At 47.7% G+C, this 12767-nt stretch overlaps 1 protein-coding gene across 1 annotated transcript in view; it reads left to right on the forward strand.

The window, feature by feature from the left end:
- Nucleotides 1–12767, forward strand: part of plpp4 (phospholipid phosphatase 4) — a 49918-nt gene that overhangs the window by 27188 nt on the left and 9963 nt on the right. The window contains exons 3-5 of the mRNA XM_069683905.1: nucleotides 1930–2020; nucleotides 5366–5429; nucleotides 5546–5670. Coding sequence (XP_069540006.1) covers nucleotides 1930–2020; nucleotides 5366–5429; nucleotides 5546–5670 — 280 coding nt within the window. The remainder of the gene's footprint in view (nucleotides 1–1929; nucleotides 2021–5365; nucleotides 5430–5545; nucleotides 5671–12767) is intronic.

The following is a 12767-nucleotide window of genomic DNA, read 5'->3' on the forward strand; positions in this document are numbered from 1 at the left end:
TCTACATGATGACTCGCTGTGACCTTCATAAAACTGAGTCACTCAGGGATTCTCTCATCATGGGAGGGAGGGGCTGCACTGTGGTGTCAGAGTATAAAGCTCCTGATTGGTGGAGCCAAAGGTCACATGTCAGTTCATAGTGTAAACACTTTAATACTGTAGCAGAGAGCTCTTCAATCAATGCATGACAATCTGTTTAAAGGTCACATTATTAACAGGTTATTAACATCACTGGTACCTAATTATACCATCTTTAAAGACTCTGACAGACCGCTGCAGACGGGACAGCTGCAGACGTGACAGCTGCAGACGGGACAGCTGCAGACGTGACTGCGGCTGCAGATCAACAGTTTAATAAGATTTAAAAGAGTGAGTTTTTCTACCACACAATAATTCACATGCTGCCTGACCTGTGCATGCTGTCGTGTGTTTCCATGTGAACTGACTGAGCTGATCGACACTCTCAGGACTGTTTTCATGAGGAGACGCTTTCAGACAAACTCTGTCAGGAAGTGTTCATGAGACTGTTCAGGTCAGTGTACACACAGGCCTCAGAGCCAGAGCTGCTTCAGACTGGAGAACAAGTGTTATTGAACCGATGGACGGACGGACAGATCGATGATGGATGGACGGATGGATGGATGGATGGATGAATGCTGGATGGATGGATGGATGAATGCTGGATGGATGGATAGATGGATGGATGGATGGATGCTGGATGGATGGAATGATGGATGGATGGATGGATGGACAGATGGATGGATGGATGGATGGATGCTGGATGGATGGATGGATGGATGGACAGACAGATGGATGGATGGATGGATGGACGGAAGGATGGATGGAAGCATGGATGGATGGATGGATGCTGTGGTGTTACAGGAACAAGTTATGAAAGCCAAAATATAACCCAATCAGAAACATGCTGGAGAGAGCACTCGCACTGCACACGCTCAGTTCGACCCTCCACTCAACAGGAAGTCTCATTAATTAACTCAGATGATTCTGAACTTGTTTTGGAGGCGTGAGAATAATGTAACATTTTTGTAATTAACTTGGATCCTTGTTTGTTGACGTCACAGTCGTGTCATGAGGTCTCACAGCGGCTGAAACGTGTTTATTGAAAAAATACATGTTTCTTACAAAACTGTTTTATTGGGCATTTGTGTTTTTATTGATCTGAAGAGAGACAGGCAGCATGCGGAGGAGAGAGTGGTCGAGTGGGGGCGGGAGCAGAGCCTGTGGCTGCTGCTGAAAGGACTGTAGCCTCTGTGTGTGACGTGCCTGCTCCACACTGAGACAAACCAGCGGCCCGAACACCTTTTAACAAAGTTAATCAAAGTTTAAGAGGAACCTGTTTCTGTCTTCAGTTTGGGCCAGCCTGTTGTACTGCACACATCACTGTATCACTGTCAACAGGAACAATGCAGGTGAAACAGAACTGGCTTTTTTACAGATGCTCAACAAGCTCCTCCTTCACTGAAACCTGACACCTGATTGGTCAGAAGGATGTTAAACAGTAGAAGCATATAAAGGGACAGAGCATTGGAGTCTGATCAGTCTGAATGCAGCTCCGTCAAAGTGTACAGTGAGGAACAAGAAGAGGTTCTGTTACCCAGATGCACTGTGTGTTATTGGACCGGTCGATAGAATTGAACCTCTGCTTCGGTCTGTTTACAGAAACTAACAGTCTGAGGAGGCTGAAACCTGCAGCAGAGCGAGCGTCCTGAGAGCAGGAGAGGAGCCTTAATGAACAGGCAGAGGCTCGTTTGGCTGCTCAGTTTGCCTTGTTAAAATTAACTGTGAATAACGGATCAACTGTGTCTGTCCTCAGGCAGGAGGATGAACCTGCAGACGGGCCCTGAGGACGCCTGCAGAGCGTCTCTGATGACACAGTAACTGAACACTTGTGTCTTTATTCCCTCTCAGGCCATCTCCTTCCTCACCCCGCTGGCCGTCATCTTTGTGGTGAAGATAATCCAGAGGACGGACAGGACGGAGATCAAAGAGGCCTGTTTGGGTACGTGGAGCCGATGATCATAAAGCACCACTTGTATGATCACAGCATACAGACATGTGTTTAGATGTTAGAGGGGACAGGAGGGCTCACACTGTCTCTGTCCTTTCACTGTTTAACTGCAGCGGAAATAAGATTCAAAAGGTTCAAATCTGAAGAGCAGAAAAAGCACCAGAGAGATGTTCACGTGTTACTAAATATTAAATCATTTTTCACGTCAGACTTCAAAGATATTCAGATATTTTAAACTCATGTTATGTCGCACCAAAACCCAGAGTTTTCTGCTTAAAGCGTATGTGTAGTCGTCTACCTGTAGCAGGTCTAATTGTTCACCTGGAGGTTCTGTATCATCCTTCATGGTCTCTGTAGGACAGCGCTGCAGGCAGTAAAGTCATCCTAATCACAGGAGGTTTTTAACTCGTTTAAATGCTCATGCTTTTCTGATAAAGTCTCTGTTTGAAGGAGCTTCAGCAGATCACAGAGCATCAAGAAAGTTGAACACAAATCCAATTAAAGAGACGGCGAGCTGAATCAGGGAGGGGGGTACAGGACACGGTGCTGTGAGGAGCTAACAGAGCCATTAGACCGCTCACTGAGAATCACTTGTACAGGAAACAACATCCAGAGGAGCAGAGAGGAGCGGGGAGCCAATTATCCCGACACCTTTACATGTTCGTGGAAATGGCTTTGAACCGACGCTCCCTCTGAACCTAATGAGACACACACGGGATAAAAGCTGCTTTTCAGCTCAGTGTGACGTCTAAAGGAGATCGTTTTAACCTCCTACACACCTTTTTATTCCTCATCCCAAACTCAAACCACTTACAAGCTGACCGTCTCTGTTCCTGTTAATTATTGAGTTCAAAGTTTCCCCTGAGGTTCTTCTGATTCTGAATCCGTGGATCAGATTTCAGACAGAAATAATCGAGCTGGGATGAGTTAAAGTCTTTTTGATGAAACTGATGATTCCTCTGATTAATGACAGAGAAAGAGCATAAAAGCAGACTTTCAGCTGCGTCTGATTCAAACTCCCGACACACCTTTGTTATTCCTCATCCTGAAGTGAAATCACAGAGGAGGTAGCTCTCCTTGTATTTGTACTCATTTTAGAACTTCAAAGTTTCCCCCGAGGCTTTTCTAATTCTGATTTCATGGAGCAGATTTCCAACAGATTTAATAGAGCTGGCATGAATTCAGGTTTCGATTTCCGCCCTTATGAAACCAGTGGGACTTGTTCTGCTGATATTGTGCATTTCTTCTTGTCTTTATTTCACATAAAAGAAGACAACAGTCCCTTTGCAGAGCTGTCTAATAACACTTGATCATCCCCAAACCCCCCACAGCGTCGTGTCGTGATTAGCTTTCAGTCGAGGAGACAAAACGCAGCCGTTTCAGAGGCTTTAATACTTTTTACAAACACTCTGAGATCGTTCTGCAGGGGGTTATTTTCTGTTTGGTTCACAAAGCATGAAAGATATTACTCATTACATAAATGTGCACTCGCACAGACGTTCCTGTTGGTGTGTGCAGAGGGAGTCTTTTTACAGATGGAGACAATCAGAGGGTTAACAATAAAAGAGTTTGATCCTAAACATGGAATGACTCACAGTTTTAACGTCCTGATATCACAGAGCTGCAGCACGGAGCCGGCCTGCTGCTCGTACGCTTCTGCTGTGTCCAAAATGATGTCATACAGAGGTGTTGTTCACCTCAGCTGCAGGAGAAGAGCGAGGAAGGGAAATGTAATGAAAGCAACACTTTCTAGAATATGTGCTCAGATCACTGAAGGGCATCTGGCCAAATCTGGTGAGCAGAGGGACAACCCTAATACACCCTGAGCAGGTACAACCAGAGCGACCTGAGCAGGTGGAGACACTGTGACTCAGGAGGGCAGGATCAGCAGGTGTACCTGTGACAGGCTTCAAAAGCCAGTCACATCAATTTCTCTCTTACCCTTTAAGAGAAGCAGACTTAAGTCCAGGCTAAACTGGACCTTTGAAGGCACAGATACAGAGCGTACTGCATCACTAAATATAACCCAGACAAACAGAGTGTGATCGTCGCTGCTGCAGAAACTCTGCAGAATCATTGTGTTTCAGAAACAGAGCAAAAACATGAACCAGTGAGACTGTCAGCGCTGAATCAAACAGACATGAATGAAGACTCTAATGATCACCAGAGAGCTCCGAGGGCTTCTGGCTGCGTATGAGAGGTGCAGATCCAGCAGTAGTTTTATACAGTATGTGCTACGTCTGCTCAAACAGCCTGTTCTCACTGCACCTCTTCAAACACATCAAGATGTGACGACACTGGTTCCCCTGTAGCGTTGAGTGGAGTAGAGCTCAGTGATTTCAATGCAAATACCCCGAGGGAGACAGTGTGCTCTGGTGGTGGTTGTGGGTGATGGACGGGTCAGTCTAACTGGGACGATGACAACAATAACCACATGTTCTGTTGCACGTCCAGCAGGCGGATCAAGTAAAGAAACTGTCAGCAAACTTTGTTCTGAAAATAAAGAACTGATTATGAATACATAATTGACTGCTTTATTTTGAAAGTCCAACAGGATGTTGCATCTTGATTTTTCACTGAGCTGATGTCGGAGCCTGATGCTGGAGGAGGAGGACGTGTCGCTGCAGGCTGAGAGGTCTGATGAAGGGAACAGTCTCATTATTCTGCTGCTCAAACAGATCGAGTGTCGTTTTGTGCTTTTATCTAACCTGCACAGTTTGCACTCTCTGACTGTTAAACATCACTGACTCTGAGCTCCTCTCAGCAGAGAGACAATACACTGAAGCTCTGGAGACATGCGGTGAGTTCATTCGGCCTGCAGGCTGCTCTGGCTCTGGCTAATGGTGAGCCCCAGTGGTTAGCTTCATAGCTAATGATTATGCTGCCTGTCAACCAACAGCAGTCCTCCTATTTCCTGTTAACAGAGCTTCTTTAAGTCAGTCTCATCAGTTAACCAGCGCTGAGGGGACACGTTCTCCGCGCCTTGCAGTCAGTGTGCAGCACATTCCCAGATGTGTTAGTAAGAGAGTCTGCACCATGTTTGAAACCGTCTTGCTTCTGTTGCTGCTCAGAAACGATGAGCCGCCTCACACACACCTCCTGACACCATCTGTTCAGCTGCAGGGAAACAGCCATGAAGCTGATTGGCTGTCGTATTTGTTCATAATGTCAGAAGAGCGGGCAACCTGCCACATCCTGATAGTATAATTCATGGTTTCACTACAGCGTCACTGTTTCTATGAATGATATCTGCAGTGCAAGTGCTGCGTCAGCCTGGTCTGTATCACCTGTGTGAAAATGAGATGCTGATCTGACCGTGTGGCTCTCCTCCTCCAGCTGTGTCCCTGGCTCTCGCCCTGAATGGAGTCTTCACAAACACTATCAAGCTGATCGTTGGCAGGTATGCTCGCTCCACACTTTCATATTCTGTCTCAGTGAAAGCAGCTCTCTGGACATTTTAGCCGTCTCACAACATGTATGAACAGCTGACCGGTTTCTCTCTGTGTTTGATGTCAGACCCAGGCCGGATTACTTCCAGCGTTGTTTCCCGGATGGACAGGTGAACGCCAAGATGCTCTGCACCGGGGAGCCAGATCTGGTCTCTGAGGGACGAAAGAGTTTCCCCAGCAGCCACTCCTCCTGTGAGTCTCATGAGCAGATAGCTCTGCAACACACACACAGATATCAGAACTCACACTGACTCATGAAAGTGCATGAAGCTGTCGTTCACTCTGCTGGATCTCTGTGCTCAGAGTAGAAAATGTTTGTCTGCTGGGAGTGAACAAGGTGAAGTTGTGATGATATCACTGCCTCTTTAACAGGTGATTGAAACACAGGTTCTATTTCACTTTCAAAGTACACCGAGCTGCAGCCTCCACATCTACAGGTCCAAAAGCTGCAGTACCTCCAGTGTCCACTTGAGGCTGTCTCCAGCAGTGAGTCTGCCTTGCTGTGCGTTTTATTAAGTCTGATACAGTTTTTACGTCACATTATACTCATATTGTATTGATATGTGAGCACTGATTAGCAGCTATCTGTGTCTGTGCTCACCACACCTGCTTGTTAGCTTGTTAGCTTGTTAGATGCCCGTGCAGGGTGTGATGAGGAGAATGCTTCTTTAAGTTTGTTTGTGTCACGTACGTGACGCTGTCTCTCTCAGAGGAAATGTGGGCTTCAGGTGTGGAAGCGTATGAGTTGGTCTTGTTCACCTGGTGTACGAATGAAATCCTGCCTGCTGTTTCAGCTCCATGTGGCCTCCTGCTGTGTTCAGCTGTGCAGACTAATATGGGACGCTGGACGTCTTCTGGACCATATTGCTCTCCAAGCTGTTTCCATTTCAGCAGGGTGTTTAATAATTCACGTGTTTTCTCCACGTTGTCCTGCAGATGAATGTTCAGAGGTTTGCTTGGAGAGTTTGCTGAGAGTCACACAGACGTGTAATGAAGCCTCAGCACGATGTGGTGCATCGGGCGTGTCGCGGTTTAAGATCACCCGGCGGCCTCGCTGCTTTTGAGCCTTAAACAAACTGGTGACTGTGGCTTTAAAGTCTCTCTCTCCTGTTTGTGCTGAGTAAAGTCCACAAACAGTAAACTGCTTACACTGTAATATACTGCACCTCCTGCCATCTATTATGCAGAATAAAAAACATCTTTATATCCTCCAGTGAGCTGTGCACCGACTGTGGTCTGCTTCACACTTTATTGTTTGTTTTGTGCAGAACTTTTATTACATTTACACTTCAGCTGCACTTCAGCTGCACATTCATACAGGGTCATTATGCTGCAGGGAGGTGTGAGCGAGCGAGCAGCTGAATGTTTCCGCTCGGGAACATCTGGAACTTTAATTTCATATTCTAATGAAGCTGAGAGACGTATTCTCATGAGTGCTGTAAGTGTTTCCTGTTTGTGTTTGTCGTCTCCTCCTCCATCAGAGGCTTCAAATCATGTTTATTTGTTCTGTATCAATAAAAAGAGACCATCACGGAACACAGGTGACTTTTGGATATAAAATCGTGTTGACCTGTGAAAGCTGTGATCTCATGCTGCAGTCTGATTTAAATGTGCTGTTAGCTTAATACTAAAGGTGCATACTTACAGCTCTCAGACACCTGCTGTAAAGTGAGACGCTTTGAAGTGCAGACTGGGTCCCATTAGAGACAGCGCAGAGGGATGCTCTGTGATTCACCGCAGCGCTGCGATGGATTACATTCATCCGGCCGACAGCCCTAATAGCCTTATGTTTCTCCTGTTTTTACGCCGTGAGAGAGGAAGTGATTGAGAGAAGAGTGCGACAGGGACGCAGGGAGCAGCCGGCACGTCGAGGGAGCAGGAGAAATCCAATTTCCTGTCTGCGTCCCCTTTCGGCAGGACAAAGATTGTTGCAGCGCACATAAGTTACAGAGCTTTTACTCAGACGAATGTGGCAGCGGACGGGGAATAGGGCAGACGGATGGCAAGAGGGAATTTACCTGTATTCACAGTGACACCTGGACGTAACATATGGTGTGAAACAGACTGTAGGTTAGAGAAAGTGTTCATCACTCAGAGACTCGTGCCCCTCCCAGCAGGCCGCTGCGTCATGTTCTTGGTAAAAATACATCCCAAATATAAACATATAAACTGGTCTCCCCTGTGGGGATCAATAAAGTGTTATCTCTTAACTCTTAAACCCTTCAGTGTTTTTAAAGCACACAAACTATTATTGCATTTCAAAGTTTTAAAGACACTCAGCTTCTCTGATTTGATTTATTGTCTCCACCTCAAAGCAGCGGAGCAGCTTCACAGATTAAAGGAGACGGCTGCAGGAGGAGAAAACAAACAGATTAATACAAACTCCCCTGAACGCACCGCAGCGATACACACAGCGGTAAACAAACAGGCCCTGAAGCATCCGCTGAAAGTGCCTCTATTCATATTCATCTCACATCTGCCCCCACACACATTAAACTGTTAGATCTGATCAATTATTCGCACTTTGAAAAGTAATGAATCCTGTGAGACGGACCTGATCTCACACTGCTGCTGAATTATCCAGATTAAATTAAACATGACGCTGAGCGTCCGTCAGACGAGCTCAGCGTCAGGAGGGGATCGCACTGCTGCAGACATGGAGTTACTATAACTCACACACACATACACACACACACACACTGCACACACACTCTGCACACACACACTACACACACACTGCACACACACACTGCACACACACACTGCACACACACACTACACACACACTGCACACACACACTGCACACACACACTACACACACACTGCACACACACACTGCACACACACTCTGCACACACACACTACACACACACTGCACACACACACTGCACACACACACTACACACACACTGCACACACACACTGCACACACACACTACACACACACTGCACACACACACTGCACACACACTCTGCACACACACACTGCACACACACACTACACACACACTGCACACACACACTGCACACACACACTACACACACACTGCACACACACACTGCACACACACTCTGCACACACACACTACACACACACTGCACACACACACTGCACACACACACTACACACACACTGCACACACACACTGCACACACACTCTGCACACACACACTACACACACACTCTGCACACACACTCTGCACACACACACTGCACACACACTCTGCACACACACGCACACACACACACACACACTGCACACACACACTGCACACACACTCTGCACACACATACTACACACACACTCTGCACACACACTCTGCACACACACACTGCACACACACTCTGCACACACACGCACACACACACACACACACACACACACTGCACACACACACACACACACACACACACACACACACACACACACACACACACACACACACACTCTGCACACACACACTACACACACACGCACACTCTGCACAGACACACTCCGCACACACACTCTGCACACACACACACTCCGCACACACACTCTGCACACACACACACACGCACACACACACACACACACACACACACACACACTGCACACACACACACACACACACACACACACACACACTCTGCACAGACACACTCCGCACACACACTCTGCACACACACACACTCCGCACACACACTCTGCACACACACACACACGCACACACACACACACACACACACACACACACACACACACACTGCACACACACACACACACACACACACACACACGCACACACACACACACACACACACACACTGCACACACACACACACACACACACACACACACACACACACACACACACACACTCTGCACACACACACTACACACACACGCACACTCTGCACAGACACACTCCGCACACACACTCTGCACACACACACACTCCGCACACACACTCTGCACACACACGCACACACACACACACACACACACACACACTGCACACACACACACACACACACACACACTCACACACACTCTGCACACACACTCTGCACACACACACTCTCTCGAGGATCAGCTCGTGTGGGAGTGACATCATAGCCAGCTGACGATGACTTCCTGTTGTTCTTTTCGGTGTTAATCAAACTGATTTGGTGCTTGTTAAATATTTATTGCTTTAGACCACAGGCAAAGTGGTGTGATACTGACAGGGGTCAAAGGTCAAAACACAAATGTGAGAAGGGGGGAGATGGCTGCAGAAAGACCAGAGGCTGTGCTGTTGGTGATTGGACAGACGGTGTGCGTCGTGTAATGATGGAGACGGATCCACTTCCTGAAGCCAGAACCCCCGTTCCTGTGCTCCTCGATTGGTCCCATTTCCTGAGGCAGGAAGTCGTTCTTCCCGCTGCTGTATGGAAACAACATGGACGCTCATTCTAACAGCCTAATACGATAAGCTAAGCATGTGAATCGTGCAAAGTAAAGTTGTTGCCCATTAATCCGACTTTGACTTTGCCTTGTTTCAGCGTAACATGAAGTTCATTCTGTCGGCTGTCTTCTAGAGGTGCGTCCGACTTGAGGGAGCTTTCACCTGAATCTTCGTCAACACCTTTTACGGATCCTTCAGACGCCGCATGCATGCAGGCTCTCAGTCTGCTGTGCTTGTGCTCATCATTCAGTCCTGCATGTTTCTTACCTCGTCTTCTTCAGCTCCTCCTGGTTTAAACACCAGCGAACATCACCCACCAGCGACCCCCGCCACATCTCACACTCTCACACAGCAGAGCTAACAGGTTCTTTCAAAATGATGTGTTCCTCTTAATATGCATTCTATAATTTCTGCATCTGTCTGTGAGGTGCTGATGGGTCTTACGCCCACAGACACCATGACAACAGGTTCACGGGCAGGAGCAGCTCTGTGACGAGCAGCGGAGCTTTAAGCTAAATGCTAACGTCAGCATAATAACATACTGACAGTGACCAATGCTAACACACTGCTTAATTCTCACTGTGTGTTACTGTGTGTGTTTTAGCATGCTAACATCTGCTTGTTGAAGCAGGAGCGTTGGCCTAACAACATTCTGACCTGAAACACGTACGTACCAGATGTTATGAAAATAACAGCTGTGGAGATATTTCAGGAGAAACAGCAGCTGAGTCTGGGTGCAGACCGGTGCTTGTGTGAATGAACATGCAGGCTGATGAACACGTTTCCATTTCAATCATCAAACTGCTCAAACAACAACTTCAGCCTCTCCCAGAATCATATAGTTCCCCGTCCGTCACCGTCTCACAGCCTGTTAGCGCTCACATGGACACACTGTATGATATTTATCCTTTATTATAGTTCTGAAAGTCAAACTGACTTCCTCCATGTCTCTGTTTTCCATGTTTACAGGAATCAACCACATTTCTTCTGAAGTGCAGTCAGAGTTTGTTCTGCACTTGCAGACTCTGCAGACCTTGTGCCTGTTTGAAGCTAAAAACACGTCCTGCTCTCGTCACTCTCATTAGGCCTCTTTGTTCCGTCTCAGGGGAATCACTCAAGGTTTTATATGCAAAATGAAACCGACTCATTGCTCAGATGTTTCCTCCTCTGTCGGCCTCCTCTCTGTCCTCTGGCCTGTCAGGACTCCTGGTGCCTCCAGGGAAACGTCCCTCCGTCATAACTGGGTTCACTAGGTATTCATTGTACCATCGTACTGCTGCATGTACGACTGGCTCCGTTAATTCTGCTAATTATACTTTTACAAATATGTGTGTGAGAGACACACTCATGCATTATGCATATCAGCAAAACATTCTGCTGCTAATCCTGCAGATGTTGATTCACTGTCTGCAAACATATTGTGTGTGTGCACGATGGAAATAAAAAGTGCACTTTAACTGCTACAATAAACGTTTTTCCTGATGATACCTTCAGTTATTCACATGCAGCAGTGCTTCACTTAATGAGCAAATCTCTTATGTATTTAATTCTGTCTCCACAGCAGACGCACACACAAACCTTACTTTATATTCACTTGATATCTTTCTGCCTAATTAACCACCTAAAGCACCATCAAAGTCAGACCGCCGGCAGGTTACTGGAGTCCGAAAACAACCCTGCTTTTCTCCATAATAACGCTGGCCATGACCTAGATCTCACTAACACACACACACACACACACACACACACACACACACACACACACACACACACTTTCAGGCTTCAGTCTTTGCTTGTGCGTCCTTCAGCCCAGACGTACAGTAATTACATTTTAAATTGTCTGCACTGAAACTGTCTGCGGGTGAATGAACGCGTCCTCGAGGGTCAGACGGCCGCTCCAGGATTGTTCAGCCTTCATCTCTGAAGTGAAATGTTGTTACATGTTAATGTGTTTAATTGTGTCCCTGCTGCAATATAAGATTCCATTAGTGTTTCATTAGTGTCTTCACAAAGAAACTGAATCTGGAGACAGAACTGATGAAAACACAAAAAGTAAGTGATCAGTAATCTAACAACAGCTGAGATAATTACACTAAAGGAATCTGTTTGTTCTGCTGCTTTAAAACTCTGAGTTACAGGAGGATGAGCTCTCTGAAGGACGTCAGCTGTCTCAGAAGTGTGGGATGTTCCTCGTGTCACACTCAGTCACTGCTTCATGTGTAATTGAGTTCTGTCTCTCTGAATGAGTCATGTGATGCTCTTAGCTTCGGTCAGAGCTCGTACACTGAACGGCGGCTGAGTGAGTGTACATGTGGAGAGGTGGTCCGGCAGTGAGACGGGCGGGAGAGGTGGGAGAGGTGGGAGAGGTGGTCCGGCAGTGAGACGGGCAGCAGAGGTGGTCCGGCAGTGAGACGGGCGGGAGAGGTGGAAGAGATGGGAGAGGTGGGAGAGGTGGTCCGGCAGTGAGACGGGCGGGAGAGGTGGGAGAGGTTGTCCGGCAGTGAGACGGGCAGCAGAGGTGGTCCGGCAGTGAGACGGGCAGCAGAGGTGGTCCGGCAGTGAGACGGGCGGGAGAGGTGGGAGAGGTGGTCCGGCAGTGAGACGGGCAGCAGAGGTGGTCCGGCAGTGAGACGGGCGGGAGAGGTGGAAGAGATGGGAGAGATGGTCCGGCAGTGAGACGGGCAGCAGAGGTGTTCCGGCAGGGAGAGGTGGTCCAGCAGTGAGACGGGCGGGAGAGGTGGGAGAGATGGTCCGGCAGTGAGACGGGCAGCAGAGGTGGTCCGGCAGTGAGACGGGCAGCAGAGGTTGTCCGGCAGTGAGACGGGCAGCAGAGGTGGTCCGGCAGTGAGACGGGCAGCAG

Source organism: Semicossyphus pulcher, unplaced genomic scaffold, assembly GCF_022749685.1.
Source record: "Semicossyphus pulcher isolate SPU_LCO1_2020_fin unplaced genomic scaffold, fSemPul1.0.p SCAF_61, whole genome shotgun sequence".
Lineage (NCBI taxonomy): Eukaryota > Metazoa > Chordata > Actinopteri > Labriformes > Labridae > Semicossyphus > Semicossyphus pulcher.